Here is a 26,529-nt window from a genome sequence, read left to right as displayed (position 1 = left end):
ATGCCCTTACCGTTATACAAACGGCTCACATATACCCCTACCGTTACAAAATAGCTCACATATACCCTTCATTTAACGGAAGTTAAAAAATTAGTTTTAAATTTATATTTATTACTTCTAATTTTTTTTTAAAAATTATTTAGGGGTATATATGATTCTTCTATCAAAGTTCAAGGTATATTTTAATTTTTTTCATACATAAATTATCTTTTGACTTCTTTTATTATAATTATTTGAATTTCTTATTCTTATTTTGTTTTTTTCTTTCATTCCTTAGTTTAAAGAATAATAAATTAAACTATTTTTTTTGTGTGTATTGTAATTTAATTTCGTATTCGAAGAAAAAAATTGGTCATCTACAATAAGTTTTACAAGAATATTAGTGAAACATAAATAAATTTGATTATCAAAATAATAATTATAAATTAGTCATTGAAACAAAAAAAAAGTCAAAAAAAATATGTTTGACGAGGATTAAATTTACTCATATGAGATTATATTTTTTAGAAAAAAATAATAAAAATTTAGATTAAAATTATTTTTTTTTCATTTCCGTTAGAGGAAAAGGGTATATGTGAGCCATTTGTTTACAAGTAGGGGTATATATGAACCACTTTCATAACAAGGGGTATATCAGCTCTAAATGACAAAATTGAGGGGTATATCAGACCCTTTTCCCCCAAAAAAAAAAAAGAAACAGAGAAAGAGAATGGAGATCTTGTCGGAGATGATAGGTTGTGAAATCTTAAAGAAGAAGAAAGAGAAAGAAGACTTTGACAGCAATCACAGTTAACTGAGCTACCGAGCTGTTCAAATTCCGGAAAGAGGCTGTTCTTGGGAAGTAGGATAGAGAATACCTCAGTAGACGCGCCTGGGAGCATTTTTTTCCCCATGCAAGTCTGTACTATTCTGCCTATTTTGTGACTGTTCTCCACTTAGTGCTTGTAGGGTTGATTCATCCGGTCCAGTTTTTCTAATGAACTTATATTTAGGATCACAAGTCCGCAATAGGTTTTGCTTATGAATTTCTATATTTAGCAATTTAGGATCACAAGTGAACAAAAATTCTTTTAGAAGTACTTCCTCAATCACTCACTTTTTTCCTTTTGATTGGTAGAAGACTTTTGTGTCTTCACTTATCCTATTTTGTTCCTTTAGGTTCATTTGATCCCTTTCTTCAAATGGAAAACTTTTCTTTTGTGGAATAGTCATAAATTTGCAGTCCTTCATATAATTGTATCTTGTCATTCAACAAACTCTTCATTCTTTCCCTCTGATCATATGATCAAAATACTTTCTAGTTCAGATGACAAATATATTTAGCTTTCTTGTATTTCAAGTTCCCTTTTTCCTTTTTTATACGTGCCTATGCATCAATGTCTAAATCAAACAAAGTTAGCTTGTAATTGCGAACTCTAGACGGGAGCATAAAAGTAAAACCATAATCGTGTATAATGTACATAATGTCTCAAAGGGTTAAATTCATGTACACTTCCTGCATGTTCGAGGTTCGCTCATTTCCTCAACTTTTGAAATTACACTTACACTAACTCTGTCTTGGATGGTTTCTGCTAAAGTAGAGATAGTTACCCGTTATTTGCCTTGTTGTTTCATGACTATGGTCGTTCATCAACAATTATTCTCTCTCTCCTTCAAAATGACGATTTTGTGTACTGGTGACACCAAATGTAACTCAAATGATCACACTCTGGAGAGCACTATGAGGGTTTTGGGTTGATATGTTTCTTTGTTCTCTAGTATCTGGCCATAAAAAGGGTTGTATTCTGTCGTTTGAGTCAACTATTGTTCTGTTTCATATCATCTAATCCCTGCGTTGTTTCCTTTTGTGTTAGGTTTTGTATTTCTTTAATATCCAAATTTATGATGTTTGTTTAGTTCACTAAGTTTTAATATTTGGATGATGCATTGAGATTTGAATCAATTCAGACTTTTCAGTAGTCATAAAAGATTATTCGCTTATTTTTTATCTGAACAATTCGATATCCACTCTTGTTTGTTGCAGGAGCAGAACTATAAATTGCGTGCAGGAACCTTGACATATGCTTTCTGTTGAGACTTGAATCACCAGCATGGATTTGAATGCCTTGCCACAGCCAGAGGATGACGACGAGATTTTTGGAGAACAATTAGAAGATGAACCACAAGAACCTATTTTACGTAGTGATGAGCGTGCAGATTATGTCACGAGTGCTGTAGAGATTTCACGTCGCGTATGTTTCTGCTTATACTGCTCGCTGTATCAACTATTGAACTGTACTACTACTTGAACTTGCTCGTTTATTGGATATTTCTTTTTGGCTCCTTGTTTGATACATGTCTCTTTTATCTTGGTTGTTTCTTTGCTGCTTGTCATCGGCAGAGCAATAACCAATAGAAAGCTTTGTAAAATAAAATTTTGTTAAATCAAAATCCAGAGGATGTGATTGATTTTTTTAAAAAAAAGTATCCTGAGAGTTGAAATTCCCTAATTGCTCAAGGAGCTTACAACATGTAATAAATCTAAAGAGTTATTTAAGCAAAATGGTTTCTCCAAGAACACAGATGAACTTATTTTACTTTCCTCCTGTAATTGCTTCCCTCCCCCCTATTTTTTTTGTTTCTCCCCGTTTTAGCCCGCAGGCAGTTTGGGCTCATCAAATGGAAAAGGGGAAGAGTGGTTATTGAACAGTGGAAAATTCAGCATTGTTGTTGGTAATCTGGTTATCTCCAAGTCAGCTATCTCACTGATCTAATTTGAATTATCTTTGGTTCCACACTTTGTACCTCCTTTTACCAATCTCGTCTCCGTCAAATGGGGGAGAAAGTAAAGAAATAGAACTTGCTTCTTTGATAGTGGAAGGGATAGGAACATGGGAGTAAGTGCCCATAGATAGGGGTATGTTCTTGTGAATCTTATTATTGTGGAGACTTAATTTTCCTTTTTAAAATTTTTATTTTTCTAGTTTTCTATCTCTTACTTGTCAAAAAATTATTTTCTAGTTTGCATGCCCTCTTTCTAAATGCTGTTTGTTTTAGGAGCGGGAGGAAAGGATTCAAAAACTTAAAAGACAACATCCAGATGATAGACCAGCATATCCATCTCAACCACGAATGCAGGATGAGATCTTTCAGACAAAGAGACAGAAACCTAGCAGCAGACTTCCTCCAGGTTTTTTTTTGTACACTCTCTCTCTCTCTCTCTCTCTCTTGTGTGTCACTTATCCCCTTTGCCGTGCGTGCGTGTGTGAGTGTGATTTATTGAAGTAGCAATGGGTTCCTGCTTCCCTCCGTATAGTCCATCTTTCTTTTTGCTCTTGTCATCTAAGTCCATCTTTCTTTTTGCTCTTGTCATCTAAGTCCATCTTTCTTTTTGCTCTTGTCATCTAAGTGTAACTCTAGGTTGCACATAACTTTACTTTGCCTTCTTTGACTATTATCTTATCATACGTTCTTAATTCTCTCCTTTTCCCCCCTTCCTTGCTGTTCATGGTTTGATGACATCATTTATCTTTTGGATTGCATATGCAGGTTGGTTGGATTGTCCTGCGTTTGGACAGGAGATAGGCTGTATTATTCCTTCAAAGGTTCCATTGGATGAAACTTTCAACGATTGTGTTCTTCCTGGCAAAAGATACTCGTTTAGGCAAGTCATCCACCAACAGAGAGTTTTAGGAAGAAAAGTGAGTGTTAACCTGAATTTCCCTTAACGTGGTTTTTATCTTCAAAAATATGTGATTCCTTAGAGCAATGATGATCTGCTCCTTCTGTGTATACCTTTACAGTTCTTTCTTGTTACTGGATTTTCAATGAAGTAACCTTCAACAATATAAAAAAGTTTGATTCGTAGATGTTATCATGGGGAAGAGTTTTATTGTTGTTTGAAGCTTTTCTTGTTTCGTTGTTAGTAATGCTTTTATTTGTTGTATATATCCTCTAGATTCTAATTTTGACTTAAATTACAAGTTGAATCAGTGAATAACCTGCTGCATAGAATATGGTCTTAGGGATGTTTATATCACTATCTTGGAGATGTTTTATGAAGCTGTGGCTTATATTCTATTTTGTTTTGCCACTTAGTATGATAGGATCATTATATGCCTTGTTAATTTTGTCCTCTTAATTCATTTGGGTTACTTTCAAAATCATTAGATGCCTTGTTTATTCTGACCTCTTAATTCATTTGGTTGCCTTGACAATACAGGATCTTCTAAACTACTACTGACTCATTGCATGTTAATTTCAGCTTGGTATGGTGATTGATCTCACCAATACAAGTCGATACTATTCATTGTCAGATTGGAGGAAACAAGGCATCAAGCACGTAAAGGTTGGTACATGGTAGTAAAGTCATGGAAGAGAAAAGGTGACGGGGGCGTATTTTTTCTCTCTGATTTATTGTTGTTGTCCTGATTTTTATTCTTTCATGTGTATCAGATTCAATGCAGAGGCCGCGGTTCTGCACCTGACAATGAGTCTGTAAATTTATTTGTCTCTGAGGTAATTTTATATATGTTGGTTGCATGTTTAGTTGAATGCTGTACCTGAGAATAAGCTTGCATTACTTACCATGTAAAGTACTACAAGTTTGTTTGCGTACCTTTATCCATACATGGTTAGATCTTCGCTGTTACTATTATCATATATGTTACACTTGGTGCAATTATTAATGTTGTTTGCCAATCAAGTGGAAAACAAAGTTGATGACTAATTTGTTTGTAATCTTCTAGGAATAAAAAGGAGAAGCTATTTTGAGAATGATAGGGCCTTTGTCAAAAATAAAAATAAAAATGATAGGGTAGATATTTTGTAATTTTATGTTATATAATGAATGTGCTCTATTCTTATCGAAAGAAGGAATATAATCCATTCCTTCAAGTGGAGCCTTGGTGTAACAGTAAAAGCTGTCATTGTGTTATTAGATCGTCACATGTTCAAGCTGTGAAAATAGTTTTTTGTGGGAATGCAATATAATGTTGTGTACAGTAGATCGAATATGGTCTCCTTGTTGGGTTTTTGTTATCTTTTTAGGTGATATTTCCTCCTATTTTGTGACTATGCATCTCCTTGATGCCTTTGTGATTTATAGAACACTTCATCAAAAAAATATGGTCCCCTTTCTGGACCTGGACAGTGGAAACTTAATGCACTAGGGCTCTACACTCTTATTAACAGGAAAAGGGAACATTGTTGGATCCTGCATTTCCTTTTTGAATTGTCCCAATTCACATAAGATGTCAGGAGAGCCTTGACACAACAGTAAAAGAGGTGGTCCCTCCTTCCTTGGACCTCATACATTATGGGAGCTTAGTGCACTCGGACTACCCTATCTTATTAATAGGAATATGAATGTCATTGTAACCTGCATCTCCTCCTTGGGTCGTCCCAATTCACATAAATATCATGTATCCAACCCCCCAATCAATCCCGTAGAGAAGATGTTTCAATTTGACCAAGAATCACCTGATTTTATGAAAGGAAAAGAAAGCATTATGAACTTGAAAATCCATTTTAATCTTTTTCTTTTTCAGATGTGAAAAGTTGTGGGTAATACTGTATTTGCAATGGAAACTGTATTTTGTCAGAATTTATCTCAGATTAAAAAGATTTGTATTTCCTCAGAGTATTCGAAAGGTGTTCTGTTGACCTCTAGTTAGGTTTTCTTAGTATTAGGACTTAGCATTGATGAGAAGCGTGTTGTCATATGTGTTTTACTCTGTTCAAGGCTTTAAGCAAATAAAGGCTAACTTTATCACATCTTCGCTGAATGTTATATCCTATTGAATGGAACTTGATACTAATATTTATGGCTTCTATGAGGTTTCACAATTTCTTGCCCGTCAGAAACATGCAAAGAAGTATATTCTTGTTCATTGCACACATGGGCATAATCGCACTGGGTTTATGATCATTCATTATCTTATGCGCACGCTGCCAATATCTGTCAGTCAGGTCAGTAATTTTCCGATACTACATCCTTCTTGCTTCAAACTTAACCACATATCTCTGAGTATGAATAATGAGAGTACTTCTATGCAGGCAATTAAAATTTTTTCTGACGCTCGTCCTCCTGGAATCTATAAGCCAGACTATATCGATGCCCTATATGCCTTCTATCATGAGAAAAAACCTGAAATGGTTGTTTGTCCACCAACACCTGAGTGGAAAAAATCTTCTGAGCTTGATTTGAATGGTGATGCAATGCCAGATGACGATGATGATGGAGGTCCTGCAGCTCCTTTGACTGTATGTGCTTCTGCAAGAGAACTTTCCTCGTTGATATTGTTGAACTTTATTAGTGGTTGAAGTGTTTGATTTTTCCTTCTCTGATGAAAGTGTAAGCCTTCAGTTGTTTTTCCTTCTCTGATGGAAATGCAAGCCTTCGGTTTCCACTTCCGCAGTGTTGAATTTGATTGAATGTGAACACTAAGCTATTCTAGTGGATCTCGACATTAGAATGAGAAACCTATCACTTTCTATCTTTCTGATACTTCTATGGTGAGAATTAGTGGAGCTTGATTTTGAGTGCAACATTAAGCTGATTATGGAAATTGCCAATATATGACATTCCCAAGTCGTTTTGTCAATGGAGATTGTAAATGAGGAACTCTTGAGTAACGATCTTGCAATACTTGGGATGCAAGGATTGCCACAGCTTTTTAAAGGCATGATTCCTAATCGGAGATTACTTGAATCAGCAAGGGCTGGTCATTAATGCCTCATGCCTGTCTAGGCTAGACGTATTGAACCACCTTATGCGAGTCTCCTTTCGTCAGCCATGAGACGTTCCCATGTATGGTCTTAATATTCACTTCCGTTTCGGTTCGATGAAATTTGTACCATAAAATGTTCATATGTTATTCTCAGAGTGAGGACTTCTTTTCCTTGGACTCCAACTAGTTTTTGTCAGGATATGAATCCTCTATATAATTTGCTTTATTGCACTCAATTTCATTTCAACTCTGGAGTGATAATTAAGAAAATGATCTCTTGTTCTCCTTTATCGTCCATTCCCCACCCAGAAGCCCTTTATGAGTTTGCGGATTAAGGTTGAAATAAGTAGCCAAAATTTAATGCTGAAGAATTTTGGGTCATATCTTCCGTTTTCTTAATGTCCGGCCTGGGTGGCTTAATGTGATGATAAAGGTTTCCTAGGATTGTTCTTTCTTGATTGAAAGAATTCTCCTATAAATTCTGAGAACTCTGTATTTTGCAAATTTCTTTCTTATTTGCATTTGGGTGTTTTTACCTCCATTGACAGCCTATTTTATCGCCTTTGGTCCCCCATCAATTTAGACACACCCAAGAAGAATCTAGTTTTTTTTAAAAGCTTGACAAAGGTCGCTAAGCAGTGGTAGAAGAGATCTAACTTTTGCTTAGACTTAGAGAAAGCATAATATTTTCTAACTTGAAAAAGAGTCTCATAAAATTGTTTAAAAATACACATACTAAAATGGTGTCATATTCGCTGACCTTCTAGAAAGATCAACGAGGTTCACTCCACCAATCAAAGACGCACCCAAGAAGAAATCTAGTTTTTTCTTTAAAGCTCAATAGAAGTGGCTAAACAGTGCTAGAAGAGATCTGACTTTTGTTTAGACTTAGAGTAAGCATAATATAGAAAGATAAACGAAGCTCGTTCTCCTTTTTCTCTAATCTTTTGCTTGGGAAAGAGCATTTTGATGTTTTGGTATATTCTATCATCACTCCTTCACTGCTTTTCAAGGTTTTGACGATTAGGATTTTTATCAAAAATGGTTATTGAATAATTAAATTGTAGGACTGCATCTACATAGGAAAGCGAGTGTATGCAGACATTCAACTTTTCTTTTTTTGGATGTTGGATTTGATTCACCTTTTACTATTTGAAAGTTATGTTCCAGAAAAATAAACTTAACTGAGAGAGCCAGAGAGTTGAGCGAGAAAGGTGGGCATGGTGGTGTAGTAAAGAAGGTGTGAATGCTAGAAGGGCAGTGCATCCGGGGGGAGGGTGTGTGTGTAAAATAAAGACGGGAGGCGATGCCGATGGAGGGAGAAGGAATGGGGTTTGAGAGGATTGTACTGAAGTGAAAGGAGGGGTATTGCTTGTGAAATCATGTTATTCTTTAAGAAGAATGACTAGCTATTGCTTGATGTCGCCTAATCTACTACTCCATGCCAGTATACCTGTTGTTTCTTTCCATTTGCCATTTGTTGTGTCCAAAAATATGATCTTTTGTTAAATGAGAAGTCTCTGTTCCCATTATTCAAACTAATAAAAACTTATATTACTTCAAATTTTTTGACATCTTACCAACCAATTGTTCCACTTTTCACATTTCTAACAATTGTCTAGAACACTGTCCTAGAAAACTCAACTTAGTAATCTATTCAAATGGTGCAGGATCTACTGTACAAATTCAGCATGATAACATAATTAAGGTTACAGATGCTTGTGATTATGTTATACCAACATGTTATGGTTTTGGTCTCTATGCTTTTGCAGTGGACTAAGTTTTTTCGAACTTTTTGGCATCTTTCCAACCAACTGTTCCACTTTTGACATTCCTAACAGTTGTCTAGAACATTGTACTAGAAAACTCAATTTAGTAATCTATTTAAATGGTGCAGGTTCTACTGTATAAATTCAGCATGATAACATAGTTAAGGTTACAGATGCCTATGATTACATCTTTATACCAACATGTTATGGTTTTGGTCTCTATACTTTTGCAGTATACTAAGGTTTATTTATTCGACACAGCTTTTATAATTTGCTCATAACTCATTTTCTCCCTTCTCAGGACAATCTTGAAGCACAAGTAGTAACCTCAAATGATGACATTTTGGGAGATGCAATCCCACAAGATCAGCAAAATCATTTACGACAGTTCTGTTATCAAGCACTGAAAATGACCCCAGGGGTAGGAATTTTGCAGTTGGTTCTGTTGGTGTCTTTATAATTGTTGCATTAAATGGAAATTTCTTGTATTGTTTATGTGCGTTACTTTTTTTTTCTGATCTTGCTGTGGACTCACTTTCTATTGTGCAGTTGTGGATTATGTAGATTACTTACTGCAAAATATAGATGTGTCTGCTGTTTCAATTCTAACTCATAATACCTTTTGGTGTATTTGCCTTTCAGGGTAGAGGCCCACAATTTCCTGGCTCACATCCAGTCTCTCTTGACAGGTTTGGTTCCTGTCCTTATTCGGGGAACTTTAACTTCATTATATTTTTTTTTGGTCTAGTCAGGCGTAACCTTAGGTCTAGCTTATCACGCTTAACTATGCATACAAGAGGCCCCTTTTCACCTAAATTAACTTTAAAAGCAAGAAACATGTTGATTTTTTCCCAAATCAACATGTTTCCTCGACACCACTGAGTTGGATTAATTAAAATGTTGATTTGGAAAAAAATTAATCTTGTTTGATTTGCTTAAATTGTGTTACTTATTTATTAAAATGCTAATTTATATATCAAATACAACAAACAACAAAATAGTCCACTACCGTGTATCAATAAATTAACAATAATATGCTTAAAGGATAAATTGAAGCTTGTTAGTGAATATGGGTCCTGTCACTCCTGACTCCAGTGATCTTTGTTCTTAGAGATGGTGGCGTTTGTTTTACTGCAAAGTTTGTTACAGTGGCATGTAACATGCTAAATCACTTTGAAAATATTATCATGATTATTTCTTTATCCTCTTCATGTGTCTAGTTCCTGCTTTCTTCAGTTTAAGCTTAAAGGTGTTGAATGTGATTAACAAATAATAGCCTACTTGGTATAGAATAAAATTTGGTGGCTTCTTCAGTTTAAGCTTAAAGGTGCTTCTTTCGATAGTTTCTTTTTCTTGCTATGAGACAAAATAGTTGAGTGCTGTTCAGTTTCAATTAATAAATAAATAAAAATCCAGTTTCGAAAAATGGTTGAGTGTTGTTTCATCACTTATTAAGTGCCTAAATTGGCTATTATAGTTGGATTTTGGCTGGTTTATCTGAGTGATTTTAGCTTATGATGTAAAATGGACTGTGCCATCTCGTAGGATTTTTGCCGATCATGTATGTATTTCTGTTGTTCTAGTTGCAGTTGGATTCATCATGTTTTTCATAGAATTTTGGATGACAGGTTCAGTGCTAACTATACTTTTTCATAGGGAGATGTAGTCTTCTTCATGCTTGAGCTCTTACAATATTATTTGGTGCTGAGGATGAAATACCTTATTTTGCTTTCTCCTCCTCCTGGAAACTGCTATATTATGCTTGCAGTGCACGAAATAAGTTTGTTTTGTTTTATTTGTTCTTCTAATATTGTTTTACTCTGCACGATGACTTGTCCATCAAGTGTTCTGAGTAGTTGATGCAGTGTTTTAAAAAACGTTTTTGGAGCGAGTCCCAGGGCGAGTCTCGGGGTGGGGTGTACCAAAAATGCTCTAGGGCGTAAATTATAAACGTAGGCGCCGCCCTGAACGTAAAAACGTAAAGTTCTGGGCGTAAAAATGTACACCCGGGCGTTTTTATTTTTTTTTTTAATTTTTTTTTGCTTTAAATCATATTTTTATTATTGGTTTAATGATATTTCTCAAATAATAATTATAATAGTTTTTTCTTCATTATTAATTATTAATACTTATCTCAAATAAAAATCATAAATTATTAAAAGATTTACTTTTGCTTATTTTATTAGTAATAAAACTATAAATTTGAATATACATGAGACTACTGTCTCGAGGCTTATGCCTCGCCCGCACTGTATAAAACGCCTCGCCTCACCCCCCCCCCTTTTAAAGCACTGAGTTAATGTATTCTTTTAGATATCTTCTACAAAGTTAACTCATGGATAACCTTATTGTATTGTCATACTTGAACCTCATGTGGACTCGGACATGGATATTAATATATTCTCTAACAAAACAATTGTTTATTTATTAAACTGGCTAGTTGCCCTACAAACTATGGTAGGATCCCAGACAAAACATGGAAGGTGAAAACCCATAAATTAAAATTCACCCAAGGTAATTGTTGTCATGTTGCGCAGGGAAAACTTGCAGTTATTAAGGCAGCGTTACTACTATGCCACTTGGAAGGCTGATGGGACACGGTATATGATGCTGATCACGATGGATGGTTGTTTCTTAATTGATAGGCATTTCAACTTTCGGAGGGTTCAGATGAGATTTCCTTGCAGACACACTAATGAAGTATTCTAATATCCAGTTTGCTATTAGGATATTCTGATCTTTTCTTTTCCCTTTTATGTCTCACTGTTGGAAATTATCTGTACATATGATTTATCATATGAAATTCTCATATCTTCTCCCAGGGTTTAGCCGAAAAGACCCACCACTTCACCTTACTTGATGGAGAGATGGTAATTGATACTTTGCCTGACACACAGAAGCAGGAAAGGAGATACCTAATTTATGATATGATTGCTTTGAACCAATTGTCTGTCATTGAGGTTGGATTCTTCGATATGAAACCACTTCCCTTTTCTTCTTGAAAAAATTATGTTAGCTATACGCTTGGGGGTCTCTCTTCGTATATTATCTGTACATTGTTATTGCTCATTCTCTGTTCTATAATTTCAGCGACCCTTTTATGAACGGTGGAGAATGATCGACAAAGAAGTGATTGGTCCAAGGAATTATGAACGTCAACATATATACCAGAGTAGAAACCCTTATTATAGATATGAGTTGGAGCCTTTCAGGGTATGTTTCGTCAAAATGAAATATATTGTCATAAGATTATTTATAGTTATTTTCTAGTATTATTTGTTCTACGTAAGTGCTGCTGATCTATCAATGTTTATCAGGTGAGGAGGAAGGATTTTTTTCTGCTCTCTACTGTCACGAAACTTCTCAAAGAATTTATCCCAAAGCTTTCACATGAAGCTGATGGTCTTATTTTTCAGGTGCTAAAGAGTACCTATACTGAATTGCTTCTTCTTCTAGTGTTGTATTGGACTTGCTCCTGAGGAGTTAATTTCTTACATCACTTAAGATGTTTCCAAATTATATGGCATGTATGTTTTGATTGCTATGTTGAAAAATTCACTGTGGAAGTGGTTTCGAACCTTTATCTATGTTTACTGTTATGTTGCAGAGAAGTAGAGTTAGTAGCACAGCCTCTTGCATGTTATTGCAAATGACATGTTTATGGCTAACAGTAGCACAGCCTCTTGCATGTTATTGCAAATGACATGTTTATGGCTAACAGTGATGGAAATGCATAATCATACAGATGAATTTAGGTTCTGGATACTAAGCCACTGTTTTCTTTCTTTGTTAGGGTTGGGATGATCCTTATGTTCCTCGTACGCATGAGGGTCTCTTGAAGTGGAAATATCCTGAAATGAACTCGGTCGACTTTCTCTTTGAGGTTGTATTCTGCTATCCTAGTGAATAGAGCTGTTGCTGTTTCCTCCTTGTACTTTTGGTTTCTTGCTGTCATTATGCGCCTACACCTTACCTGTCAATATCATTTTTCCATGCTATAAGTGTGTTGAGATAGTTAATAAAATGAACCACTTTAGCTATTAGGCGAGATGATCACACACGTATCATAATATTAAAGCAGGTAGTGGTTCTTAGTTCTAGTCTCGCTGTCACAGAATAGCCTTTGTGAAGTGGATCATGTTTCATGCTCTCCTATTGGAATCAAGTGTGATTTCTCTGATAATATGGCAGGTGGTTGATGATCGTGAATTGCTTTATCTACATGAACGAGGGAAGAAGAAACTAATGGAGGGGAGTAGAGTTGTTTTCCCAGGTCAGAAATCCCCAGTTATATCAGTTATATACTTGAGGTGTCATGAAGGATTGTTTCCCTTAATTGGGGTTTAGTTGGGAATATAAGAGACTAATATCATCCACAGTCCACACTCATTAATTTTATCTTTTTGGAACTGTGAACTCGTTAAGATTTTATTGCTGTCTTGTATACTTACTGAGCCGGGTGGATGTTTTTTCTTAATAAAATTTTATTGTGGGGGAATTGGATGCAGTGCTATTATTTGATGGAGTTATTAAACTTCATTCGAGAATGATTTAAAAAGTTAAGGATGCTATTTCACACTCCCTTGAAACTGTCAAGATTCCTTTTCGGTGTTTGTGAGGTGCTAAGTAGTAGTCCCTCCGTTCCTTTTTACTTGGCGCATGTTGACTTAACACCTTTGGGGTCTATTTTACTAAATTAGCATATTTAATTATGCTTTGGAAATATAAGTGTGACTAGTAGTGCTTTATGTAGTTACTTATGATAAGGGTAGTCTTTGAAGAAAAATAATAAATCCTCTTGATTTGCGACAAGTAAAAAGGAAAATCTATTTTTACCAGGGACAAGTAAAAATGAACTGACTACTACTGAGGGAGTAGTAAGATTATGGATAAAAATTCCACAGATACTTCTTGTGACTTTAAAAAAGCTTAAGGCAGTGCTGCTATTTCACAACTGATACTCTCATGTAAGTTCAAGATTCATATTCTTCTTTGCCAAAAAGAAAAGAAAAAGATACATATTCTTGCTTTTATTTTCTGCTCTGTTAACGCTTAGTAAATTGAATTTGGATTTTCCACAACTTGAAATTGGATCAGTTGCTAAGGTTAAATAAAGGTCAGACGTGTAAGTTTGGATTATTTGGATTGTCACAATGGGAATTGGTCTTTCCTTCTGAATACTCTCAGACAAAAGGGATTGGTAGCAAATGGATGAAGTGGATTGAGGTATGTATAAGAACAGTCTAAGTTTTCTGTCCTTGTGAATGGGGAACCCATGGGCTTTTTTGAATCAGGAGGAGGGCTGAGACAGGGTGATTCTCTCTCCCCTTTCTTATTCATTTTGGTAATGGAAAGCTTTGATAGTATGATGGGGATTGCAACCCAAAACAGATGGATTAGAGGCTTTCAGGTTGGAGATAGAGTGGGGGAGAAAAAGAAGTGTCATGTGCTCTATGTGGTTTAGTGACATACAGGCAAATGTCTAATCTGTTGTCCTATAGTGTTGCATATCTAAGCAGTTCTCTTGTGCTTTATTTGTGTCCCGTGAACTTTTGTGTTGTTTTTGTTTTTCTCCCGCTTCTCTTGGTTATTGGCCTTTGGTGCATATCCTGAAATGTTGGGTCCTTTCATGTTTCAGATGGTTCTGATCCATCAGCTTACTCCGGTAAAATAATAGAGTGCTCTTTTGACACTGATAACCAAAAATGGATATGGATGAGGACCAGAGTCGACAAAGGAACTCCGAATGACTACAATACGTACAGAAAGGTGTTCCTATAATGACGCATACTAAACTAATGCAGTTGCTTGTTGATATGTAGACTTGTGGTTCATAGAACCTTTTCCATATTTCCTCATCTTTTAGATAGATTATGGTACCTATTAGACTCTAATTATGGTTCATGTACAAAAATTCAGGTGATGAGAAGTATTACCGACAACATCACTGAAGAAGTGTTGTTGAATGAGATTTATGAGATCATTCGACTGCCAATGTATGCGGATAGGATACAGAGTGATAGCAAAGCTCATGTACGACGCAGATGAATGAATTGATGCTTAGCTGTGTTCATCTAATATCATTAGAAGGGTATGTACAAGCAGCCTTAGTTCCTAGGCGTGTTTTGTGTACTATACTGGGTTCACACTGTAAACTTAGTGGTCCATGACTCAAGCAATGAGGTTGTATTGTATATTATAGTTGTTTTAGTTCACTTTTTTTTTACCTGGTTACTGTTATGTTGTCTAAGGTAGGTTTTAAACTTTCAAGCTCTATGTGATCTATTCCCTTGTGAATACAAGTTTGTTCTACTAGTTATTTCTAGTTTATCATTTGCCTTCTTTCAGTATATTCATTAAGACTGAATTTGCATACAGGGCATTGTGCACACTATGAGAATAATACAATAGACTTCTCTGATATTTTTATTGATCAATCTCCTTTGAAGATGGTCATATAGCTAAGATAATGTTTGTATTGAATTAATTAATAATCGATTTCCATGGAAAACTTTCAACAAATTACAATTAAATATATGCTCTATAACTTTAACTATTATTGGAGATCAAATATATTTTAGTACTAGTTCTCGAACACGTACGTTGCACGTGTATCTCATGTTATTTAATACCAAACACTTCAAATGATATAATTATTTTAGAATAATTGATGCATTATACAATATTTAAAGGATAAAAATGATGTTTCTGGTAAAAGATTCAACTAAGGTTACAACTTGCAAAGATCAATAGAATTTGAAGAATTTCTGATTGTATTGATAAAAACTTTTTATTTTAATCATGTGGAATACACTATATTTATTGGTTAAAAAAAAGATTACTACTCAATTATATGATTTGTCAAGATTGTCAAATATCTAACACTATATTTCCATACAAAATGAAAGANTTAATTAAACAAAGCAATATATCAATAAGAAAAAAAATGACCAATGAATAAAAGATTACATAAGAACTATAAGATGTGAAAAATATAAAGTGTAATAGACTAATATTTTCTATTAACTTATAAAGAGAGAAATTGTGTATATGAAAGGTTGTGAATGAATGTATTTAATTGTAGAAGCTAAAAAGTTAAGCAATTAAAATCATTAAAAAGTGAAAAATAATAAATTGTGACATCTAACCATGTATTCTCTTCAATTAAATATTGATATTGTATGAATCTCTCCATATGCTCTAACCTCTCTCTTCATACGCTCTAATGTTAAGTTTTTTTAATCTAAAACAGTAATTATTTTAAGTGCTCAAAATTCAGCAATTAAGAAGAAAAATTGTTAATGCAACTCAATGATAATGGCAAAAAGAATACTCGTAAATGCACTTAGTGGTATGTAAAAAGTTTTCTGTTATGAAACTTAAATTACTATTTAATAATAATAATAATAATAATAATAATAATAATAATAATAATATAATGGTATTATTGTAGTAACTCAACTATATAGGGTTATTTTGGTATTTCAACTTTCAACTTTTTTGTTTCCACTTATAATAATACTAGTCCTGAACACGTGCGTTGCACGTGCGTCTCATGTTAGTCCCTGTTGACTATTTGAATATATATACACATATATATAAACCTAAAAAAATTTAACAAGTTAAGTTAGGCTTGCACAATGTTTAGAGAGTCTATTGTTTGTCTTTTAAAGAACAAATATGTGGTATAGATGCAACAAATATTATGATATTTATATTTAATATAATATATATTACGATTATTATTATATTTAATTTTGTGTTTCACAAAATTATAATATTAGTATGTAATAAAATAATAATTGCTTTTGAAGGCTCTCAATATGATGATGGATCGCTAGAAATTTGATACTAAAGAATGATACATATACATGTGCATATAAGAATAAACTCTTCTTTATCTATAGCAAATTTATAAGTGGTTAGATATTTGAAATGTGATTTCTCGTACTCAGATGTAAGATAATTTCTCATAATTTTAAACTCTAACCCCCTTCTTCACTTTACAAAATTAAAAATCGTTAATGAGTGACATCCCTTCAATATTTATGATGTCATAATGATCCAACACTTAAAAGCAGTAAAAGTTATTTAAAACTCTCATCTCAGGTTACAGATTTGTTAATTTGGAAAATCATAGTTAAAGATGAATTTTAAGAAATTGTTAGATTAGTTTAATTTTTAATTATATTTCTATTTTATAAAGTTTGTATTGAACTACTAATAGATGTTAAAATTGAAACACGATTATCGTGTTATGTTTTGTAAGAACTATATTTAATCAAATAAAATATTAAAAAAATCTTTATAATGAGATTTAAGAATAATAGAAAATTTCAAATTGCGCTTGAAAAATCCTTTCTTAATCATGAGTACGAGCTTATTATTTAAATCACGAAAGACGATTTTCTCATTGCCTATTTAATAATTGATTCCTCAAATAGAAATTAAAACACATTGTACAATCTACAAGTAATGATTTTCTTTAAAAATGAAAATTGTCAAACCAAAAATAGTATAACATGCAACCAAAGCTAAACAAAATTAATTAGCATTGCATCAAACGGTTGATTAGATGTGATTTATACTCCTAGCGGTATATTATGTTAACTGTTGAGTATTTATATTAGATCAAAACATCTTCAATTACAAATTTCGATTGCAATTTCTTACTAATTCTCTTTTGATCTCTTGATATGTTAAAAACAACAGGAAAAAATATGATATTTAATATGATAACAATGAATTTTTTAAAATAAGAGTAATTATACATAAAAAAAATAATTTATCTAAAGCATGAATATAATACGAAAATTAAAATTGATTTCAACCTTCGGGAAGACTTGAACATCCCTTCTCTCGTTGTAAACTCCATTAGAAGATCTAACAATTTGTACACATTTCGTTTCTATAAACAACAAATGAAGATAAGGAGAATTAGTAATCAGTGTTATGAATGGAAGCTAAAAGTGATTTAAATATATACTAAAGGATAAAAACAATAGAAATATAGACATTTTTTTAAATTTCTTCCAAACTGTACCTAAATATCTTTAAAGTGTATAGATTTTTGTGCCAAATACCGCAATTTATAGGACATCATTGAGTAAAATCAAAAGTCTCATAATTATGCCATCAACTTCTCGAGAGTGTGGAAAGATTATGAAGGTGTGAATATTAATGAAGAGATAACGGAGGTGTGGTATTGATACACATTATGACAAAATTACACCTAAAACTGATCAGATAGAGAAATGAAAAGTTTCTCGAATACCTTTTCGTAATAACTTTATAATTAATTATTTTTGCAACTATTCATTCTCCTACTTTATTTTAACAATAAGTGAATCAACTTAATTAGCAATTTAAGCATATTTAATATTTAACTAATTAGATATTTTATAATATTTTAATTTAGTATAGGGATAAAATGGTAATTCAACTTGAGGCTTTCCTCTTTTAATAATATATGATATGATATTGTGTACATTTAAAATTTAAGATCACAAAATTTAAAAATAATTTTTAAAATTTTAAACTCGCTATTAGTAAAAAAAAACAAAAAAAACTGAAAACTATTTGGTGGTGAATTAAGAAGAACATAGTATTCCTTTAGTGGTGAGAGGAGAAATCTAATCAATCTCTTCAGCAATTTATACATTCCAATCAAAATATATCATAATTCTAACCTCGTAGAAGCTCGAAATTAAAATTTATAGGTTTGGAATTTTAATTCTTTTAAGTTACTGAATTCTAAATTTATTCCTACAAATTTAGAGTCGAAGTAGTCGAGTTCAACCGAACTTGTAATCATGGTTCCACCCTTGATACTCGAACCGAGAGTTATATTAGGCCTTCTTTTTTTAATTCAATCATATCGTATTGGAAGCTCATGTTGATCCTATTAACTTGAATTTAGATCCACTAATTTGAATTGGTTTTTACCAAAACTATGAACACCCCTAGCGGCGCAGATGAGTCAACTAAAACAATAAAATTACATACATAGACTCCACTAAAATGCAATAAATCGTGGCCTTGATAAACATTTCCCACATTGATAACTATATTTAGTAAAAAAAATTCAAAGTCTTAACCAACTAAAATGCAAGAAATCATGGCCTTGGTAAACTTTTTCCACATTGAATAAATATTTGGTGAAAAACTTCAAAGTCTTCCACCGAATGAACCAAAAAAGACTAACACTAGACATGTTAAATAGTTTCTTTTGATATTTTCTCTGCTTCTTCTCCTTTTATAAGTTCTTTCTAACTTCACTTGTTGAGTCATCAGCTTAACAAAATTTGTATAAATGAAAATGAGAACCCTACACTTTCTATGTCTTCTCTTGATTCTTTTGTTTCAAATCTTATCAGGAAATGAGATTTTCTTTGTTTCCTCTAAATGTCTTGATGATCAAAAGTCATTGTTGCTGCAGTTGAAAAGCAGCCTACAATATGATTCTAGTTTGTCAACCAAGTTGGCGCGTTGGAACGACAACACAAGTGAATGTTGTAAGTGGGATGGGGTGAAATGTGATCTCTATGGTCATGTGATAGCCTTGGAACTAGATAATGAGTTGATTTCTTGTGGAGTTGAGGATTTAAGTGCTCTTTTAAGTTTCGAGTATCTTGAAAAGCTAAATTTGGCTTACAACAGGTTCGACGTTGGTATACCAGTTGGTATATACAATTTAGTCAACTTGAAGTACCTGAATTTATCAAATGCTGGTTTTTTCGGGCAAAGTCCTATGATGTTGTCTAGATTAACAAGGTTAGTTATTCTTGATCTCTCAACTCTATTCCAGCCACTTAAATTTGAGAGTCTTGATTTCATTAAGAACTTAACAGAACTTAGAGAGCTTTACCTTGATGGTGTTGACATTTCAGCTCAGAGGAACGAGTGGTGTCAGTCTTTATCATCATATTTGCCTAACTTGACGGTCTTGAGCTTGCGTGGTTGTCAAGTTTCAGGCCCTATTGATGATTCACTTTCCAACCTTCGATTTCTTTCAGTCATCTATCTAGACCAGAACAGTCTGTCTACCACAGTTCCTCAATATTTTGCCAAATTCTCCAACTTGACTAGCTTGTCCCTCAGCTCCTGTAATCTACGCGGAGCATTTCCTGAAATAATCTTTCGAGTACAATCTCTAGAGATGTTGGATTTGTCAAACAATAAGATGCTTAGTGGCAGAATCCCAAACTTTCCTAAAAACGGATCTTTGAGGACGATATCACTAAGCAACACCAAGTTTTCTGGTTTATTGCCAGAGTCCATTTCCAACCTTCAGAACTTGTCCAAGTTAGAGCTCTCCAATTGCAATCTCAGTGGACCAATACCATCCACAATGGAGAACCTTACAAATCTTGTTTACTTAGGTTTCTCATTGAACCACTTCACTAGTTCTATCCCATATTTCCAACGGTCCAACAAACTCACCTACTTAGACCTGTCGTATAATAGTCTAACTGGTGTACTCTCTCCAGCTCATTTTGAAGGACTCTCAGAGCTTGTGTACATAAATTTAGGCAACAACTTACTCAACGGGATCCTTCCTGCATATATCTTTGAGCTACCCTCGTTGCAGAAGCTTTTTCTTTGCAACAATGAATTTGTTGGTCAACCCCCAATTTTTGATGATTTGTGTTATGGTCCATAAATTTTTGGCAATCCGGAATTGAGATGTCATTTTTGTCAAAAAATTTCATTGATGTCCATTAAGACCTTAGTTATGCACTAGTTGGCCCATACGACCAAAAATGATCATTTTGAAGGTCAAACGATTCCCGAGGTAGGTAAACCCCATGTGTTCCCTATTTTTTGTGTGCTATTGTTCATGGATTTTTGGTGATCCAAAATTCCGGCGTCATTTTGTCAAATTTTTTAATGGACGTCCGTTAAAACCTTAGAATTGGATCTAGTTGGTCTTGATGGACAAAACTGCCTATTTTCAAGATCAAATGAGCCTCGGAGCAGGTAAACCTCCCATTTTGCTGATTTTCGTGTATTATATATAGTTCACCATCTTTTTTGATGATCTGGAATTCTGATGTCATTTTTGCCAAAAAATTTCATGGACATCCGTTAAGAGCTTAGTTATGGACCCAGTTCACCCTGACGACCAAAATGACCCATTTTCAAGGTCAAATGATCCCCGGAGCAAGTAAACCCCCTATATTTGTCGATTTTTGTGTGCTATAGTTCATGTATTTTTGGCGATCCAGAATTCAGTTGTCATTTTTTCTGAATTTTGTAATGGATGTCTGTTAATACCTTAGTTATGGACCCATACGCCAAAACGACCCATTATCAAGGTCAAACATTCCCTGCAGCAGGTAAACCCTCTCATTTTATCGATTTTCGTGTGTTATATAATTCATGGATTTTTGGTCATTCAGAATTCTGACATCATTTTTGCCAAATTATTTTATGAACAGCTTTTAAGACCTCGGTTATGGACCCAGTTGGCCCTGGCGGCTGAAATGGTCCATTCTCAAGGTCAGACAAGCCTCGGAGTAGGTAAGCCCCCCATTTTGCCGATTAGCCTGTGATATAGTCAATGGATTTTTGGTGATCTAGAATTTTGACGTCATTTTGCCGAAATGTTTCATTGACTCCCGTTAAGACATTAGTTATGGACCAAGTTAGTCTTGACAGCCAAACCAACCCATTTTCAAGGTTAATCGAGTCTCGGAGCATGTCAATCCCCCAATTTAGTAAATTCTCGTGTGCTATAGTTCAGCATCTTTTTTGGTAATTCTGTTTTCCGACTTTATTTTTCCCAAAACTTTTCATGCAGGTCCATTAAGACCTTACTAATGGAGTCTGTTGTCCTTGATGGACAAAATGACCCATTTTCAAGGTCAAACGAGCCCCGGAGAAGGTAAAAGCTCTTGACGTAGGGAGGTTCGGTCTAGTCTGTTCACCTCAATTTGCACCCTATTTGAGACTTCGTCTTAAGTAAAGTTCAGTTTACTTTTTCGATTCGAAACCCTTAGTCGAGCTGATGGCGAGATCGATTTTTTGTTCGAGGTTCAAGAGGAAGGAGAGGAACCGTACCCCCCATTTTGCCAATTTTTGTGTGATAGTCCATGGATTTTTTGGTGATTCGGAATTACGACGTCATTTTTGCTGAAATGTTTCATAGACTCCCGTTGAGACATTAGTTGTGGACCTAGTTGGTCATACGGCCAAAACGGTCTATTTTCAAGGTCTAATGAGCCCCGGAGCAGGTAACACCCCCTACCCAATTTTTGCTAATTTTCGTGTGCTATATAGTCCATGGATTTTTTGTGATCTGAAATTTCGACGTCATTTTTACAAAAAATTTCATGGATATCCGTCAAGACCTTAGCTATGGAGTCATTTCACCCCAACAGCCAAAACGGTCAATTTTCAAGGTCAAACAAGTCCACAGCACGCAAACCCCTCATTTTTGCTGATTTTTGTGCGCTATATAGTCCATGAATTTTTGGCGATCTGGAATTCATATGTCATATTTGCCAAAAAATTTTTTGAAGGTCCGCTAAGACCTTAGCTATGGATCCATTTGGCCCATACGGCCAAAACGACTCATTTTCAAGGTCAAACGAATTCCGAAGCAAGTAAATCCCCCATTTTGCCAATTTTTGTGTGCTACAGTCCATGGATTTTTGGTGGCCCAGAATTCCGACGTCATTTTTGTCAAACTTTTTCATGTACGTCAATAAGATCTTAGTTATGGACCTTGTTGGCCCTAATAACCAAAACGACCCATTTCAAGGTGAAACGAGCCTAGAGCAGGTAAACCCCCTATTTTGCTGATTTTCGGGTGTTATAGTTCACCATCTTTTTTGTTGATCCCAAATTGCGACGTCATGTTTTCCAAAAAATTTCATAGACGTTCGGTAAGACCTAAGTTATGGACCCAGATGGCCCTGACTGCTAAAATTGTTCATTTTTAAGGTCAAACGAGCCTCGAAGTAAGTAAACCCCCCATTTTTACCGATTTTTGTGTGTTATAGTCTATGGATTGTTGGCGATCCAGAATTCTAATGTCATTTTTTCCAAAACTTTTTCATGGATGTCCGTTAAGACAATAACTATGGACAAGTTGGCTCACACAACCAAAATGACCCATTTTAAAGGTCAAACGGATATTAGAGCATGTAAATCCCCCATTTTGCTTATTTTCGTGTGCTAATAGTCCATGGATTTTTGGTGATCTAGAATTCCAACATCATTTTTGCCAAAAATCTTCATGGACGTTTATGGACCTAGTTTTCCCTTAAGGCCAAAACAGCCCATTTTATAGGTCAAACGAGTCTCGAAGAAGGTAAACCCCTATTTTGCTGGTGATTCAGAATTTTGATGTTAGTTTTGCCAAAATATTTCATAGGCGTCCGTTAAGACCTTAACTATGGACTCATATGGCCTTGACGGTCAAAACAACTGATTTTTAAGGTCAAACGAGCACCGGAGCAAGTAAACCCCCATTTTTTCGTATTTCGTATGCTTTAGTTCACCTTTTATTTGTGATCCAGAATTCTAACATCATATTTTCATAAATTTTTCATGGACGTTGTTTATTACCTTAGTTATGGAGCCAATTAGCCCTGATGGCTAAAATGACCTATTTTCAAGGTCAAACGAGCCCAGAGCAGGTAAACTCCCTATTTTTGCTGATTTTTGTGTGCTATATAGTTCATGGAGTTTTGGCGATCTGTAATTCAGACGTCATTTTTGCCCAAACTTTTAATGGATGTACGTTAATACCTTAGTTATGGACCCAGTTGGCCCATACGGACAAAACAACCCATTTTCAAGGCCAAACAAACCCTGGAAAAGCCCCATCATTTAACTGATTTTTGTGTGCGATAGTTTACTATCTTTTTTGATGATCCGGAATTTCGACATCATTTTTTTTGCAATTTTTCGTGGACATCCATTAAGAACATAACTATGGAGCCAGTTGGTCCTGATGACCCAAACAACCCAAATTCAAGGTCAAATGAGCCCTGGAGCAGGTAAACCTCCAATTTTGGAAAATTTTTGTGTGTTATAGTCCATAACTCTTTGGCAATCTGGAATTCAGATGTCATTTTTGCCGAAATTTTTTATGGACATTCATTAAGACCGTAGCTATGGAACCAGTTGGCTCATAAGACCAAAACAGCTCATTTTGAAGGTCAAACTAGCCCCAAAGTAGATAAAACTCATATTATACCCATTTTTGTGTGTTACATCCAAAATTCCGGCGTCATTTTTGCCATAATGTCTCATTGACATCCGTTAAGATCTTAGATTTGGAACCAGCTGGACTTGACGGCCAAAATGACCCATTTCCAAGGTCAAAAGAGCCCCGAAGCAGGTAAGCCCCCCATTTTACCAATTTTTATGTGCTATAGTTCACCATCTCTTTTGGTGATCTGGAATTACACGTAAATTTTGCCAAAAATATTTTATGGACGTTTGTTAAGACCTTAGTTATGGTCCTAGTTGGCCCTAACGTCAAAATGACCCATTTTCAAGGTCAAACGAGCCCCATAGCAATAAACCCCCTATTTTTGCCGATTTTGTGTGCTATATTCCATGTATTTTTGGAGATACGGAATTCCGACTTTATTTTTGCTGAAATTTTTTATGGATGTCTGTTAAGACCTTAGCTATAAACCCAGCTGGTCCATACGGCCAAAAGGACCCATTGTCAAGGTCAAACGTGTCCCGGAGCAGGTAAACCCCCTCATTTTATCAATTTTTGTGTGCTATACTTCATGGAATTTTGGTGATGCAAATTCTGACGTCATTTTTGTCAATTTTTTGTGGACTTCTATTAAGACCTTGTGTATGAACCCAGTTGGCCTTGACGGTCAAAATGACTCATTCTCAAGGTCAAACGAGCCTCAAAATAGGTACCCTCATTTTGCCGATTTTCTTGTGATATTGTCCATGGATTTTTAATGATTCGGAATTTCGGCGTCATTTTTGCCGAATGTTTCATTGACACCCGTTAAAACATTAGTTATGGACCAAGTTAGCCATGACAACCAAATCGACCCATTTTCAAGGTCATCAATTCCCCGAGCAAACCCCCATTTAGCAGATTTTCGTGTGTTATATACTTCACTATCTTTTTTGGTGATTCGGGTTTCTAACATTAGTTTTTCCAAAAAATTTCAATGAGGTCCGCTAAGACCTTAGTTTTGGAACAAGTTGGCCCTAACGGCTAAAATGACCCATTTCAAGGTGAAACAAGCCCCGGAGCTGGTAAACCCCAATTTTGCCAATTTTTATATGCATAGCCTATGGATTTTTGGCGATCCAGAATTTTGACGTCATTTTTGTCAAAAAAACTTCATAAACGTCCGTTAAGACGTAAGCTCTGGACCGAGTTGACACATACTATCAAAACGGCCAATTTTCAAGGTCAAATGAGCCTCAAAGTTTGTAAAAAAATCTCAATTTTATCGATTTTTGTGTGAAGTTCATCATCTTTTTTGATAATCTGGAATTTTGAAGTCTTTTTTGTTGAAATTTTTCATGGGTGTCCGTTAAGACACTTTCTATGGACTAGTTGTCCCATACAACCAAAACGATCCATTTTAATGGTCAAACAAGCCCCAGAGCAAGTAAACTCTCCATTTTTATCGATTTTCGTGTGCTATAGTCCATGGGTTTTTGGTGATCCAAAATTCCGATGTCATTTTTGCTGAAATTTTTCATGGATGGCCGTTAAGACCTCAGTTGTGGATCCAGTTGGCCCTGAAAACCAAAACGGATCATTTTCAAGGTCAAACGAACCACGAAGTAGGTAAACCAGCCAAATTACTGATTTTTGTGTTCTTTAGTTTATGGGGTTTGGTGATCCAGAATTGTGACGCCATTTTTGCCAAAACTTTTCATTTATGTCGGTTAAGACCTTATCTATGCACCTAGTTTGCCCTAACGGCCAAAATGACCCATTTTCAAGGTCAAACAAGTCAGTGCAGGTAAACCCCCCTCCCCCCAATTTTGTCGATTTGTGTGTGCTATAATTCACCATCTCTTTCGAAGATCTAGAATTCCAACGCCATTTTTTCTAAATTTTTTCATGGACTTCCGTTAGGAACTTAGCTAAGGATTCAGTTGGCCCTGACGTCCAAAACGGCCCATTTTCAAGGTCAAACGATTCCCGGTGCGGGTAAACCCCTAATTTTTGCCGATTTTTGTGTGCAATAATCTATGGATTTTTGGTGATCCAAAATTCAGGCGTCATTTTTGCCAAAAATTTTCATAGACGTCCGTTAAAATCTTATCTATTGACCCAGTTGGCCCATACGTCCACGACAACTCATTTTCAAGGTCAAACGAACCCCAGAGCAGGTAAACCCCTATTTTGTCAATTTTGGTGTGCTATAATCTATGATTTTTGATGATTTGAAATCCCGACGTTATTTTTGCTAAAATATTTTATGGACATCTTTTAAGATAGTTATGGACCCAGTTGGCGTTGTCTGTCAAAACAACTCATTTTCATGGTCAAATGAGCTCCGAGCACATAACCCCCCCTCATTTTGTTGATTTTCGTGTGCTATAGTTCACCATCTTTTTTGGTGATTCGGAATTTCAACGTTATTTTTTCAGAAATTTTTCAAGGACGTCTGTTAAGACCATAGCTATGGAGCTAGTTGGCCCTAACAGCCTAAGCGACTCATTTTCAAGGTCAAACAAGCCCCCAAGCTGGTAAACCGCCCATTTTTTTCATATTTTTACGTGCAATAGTCCATGAATTTTTGATGATGCGAAATTCAGAAGTCATTTTGCCGAACATGATCCGCTGAATCCTAAAGTTTGGATTGTACTTTGTAAATGCCAATGAGTAGGATTATGTCTATAAAAAGAAGTAGTCAAAGTTTTTCAAATTTGGGGCTTATTTGAATTATGTGCTTAATTAGGAAAATCAATACTAAGCTGCATTAGTAAAACCCCTCTAAAGACTACAGATCTTCTAGCATCACCTGACAACAAAATAACTATTGTTGAAAGAAAGCAACAAAAATGAAAAAAACTAGACGAAATGATTCTTCTTC

At 34.9% G+C, this 26,529-nt stretch overlaps 2 protein-coding genes across 6 annotated transcripts in view; both read left to right on the top strand.

The window, feature by feature from the left end:
- Positions 1-14,812, top strand: part of LOC107031176 (mRNA-capping enzyme-like) — a 19,039-nt gene extending 4,227 nt beyond the window's left edge. Inside the window, exons 1-18 of one of the 5 annotated variants that reach the window (XM_015232440.2) lie at positions 2,095-2,231; positions 2,634-2,896; positions 3,037-3,169; positions 3,529-3,680; positions 4,244-4,327; positions 4,435-4,497; positions 5,818-5,949; positions 6,037-6,243; positions 8,781-8,900; positions 9,122-9,168; positions 11,017-11,179; positions 11,302-11,439; positions 11,570-11,692; positions 11,797-11,895; positions 12,273-12,362; positions 12,671-12,752; positions 14,118-14,248; positions 14,399-14,809. In XM_015232440.2, the coding sequence (XP_015087926.1) occupies positions 3,112-3,169; positions 3,529-3,680; positions 4,244-4,327; positions 4,435-4,497; positions 5,818-5,949; positions 6,037-6,243; positions 8,781-8,900; positions 9,122-9,168; positions 11,017-11,179; positions 11,302-11,439; positions 11,570-11,692; positions 11,797-11,895; positions 12,273-12,362; positions 12,671-12,752; positions 14,118-14,248; positions 14,399-14,527 (1,818 nt within the window). In that variant the 5' untranslated portion in view covers positions 2,095-2,231; positions 2,634-2,896; positions 3,037-3,111 and the 3' untranslated portion in view covers positions 14,528-14,809. Of the gene's footprint in view, positions 1-2,023; positions 2,232-2,633; positions 2,897-3,036; positions 3,170-3,528; positions 3,681-4,243; positions 4,328-4,434; positions 4,498-5,817; positions 5,950-6,036; positions 6,244-8,780; positions 8,901-9,121; positions 9,169-11,016; positions 11,180-11,301; positions 11,440-11,569; positions 11,693-11,796; positions 11,896-12,272; positions 12,363-12,670; positions 12,753-13,318; positions 13,453-14,117; positions 14,249-14,398 lie in introns of those variants that run through there. The other 4 variants (XM_015232439.2, XM_015232438.2, XM_027919446.1 and 1 more) reach the window with 4 other exon arrangements.
- A 3,899-nt stretch (positions 14,813-18,711) lies between these two features.
- Positions 18,712-20,141, top strand: LOC107029935 (probable LRR receptor-like serine/threonine-protein kinase At4g36180). Its single transcript, XM_015231368.2, has one exon. The coding sequence runs from the start codon at positions 18,792-18,794 to the stop codon at positions 20,139-20,141; it is 1,350 nt and encodes a 449-aa protein (XP_015086854.1). The 5' UTR covers positions 18,712-18,791.
- The last annotated feature ends 6,388 nt before the right edge of the window (positions 20,142-26,529 follow it).

Source organism: Solanum pennellii, chromosome 9, assembly GCF_001406875.1.
Source record: "Solanum pennellii chromosome 9, SPENNV200".
Taxonomy (NCBI): Eukaryota; Viridiplantae; Streptophyta; class Magnoliopsida; order Solanales; family Solanaceae; genus Solanum; species Solanum pennellii.
Note: the sequence above shows the minus strand (reverse complement) of the source record. Positions and strands in the feature narration are given on the sequence as shown.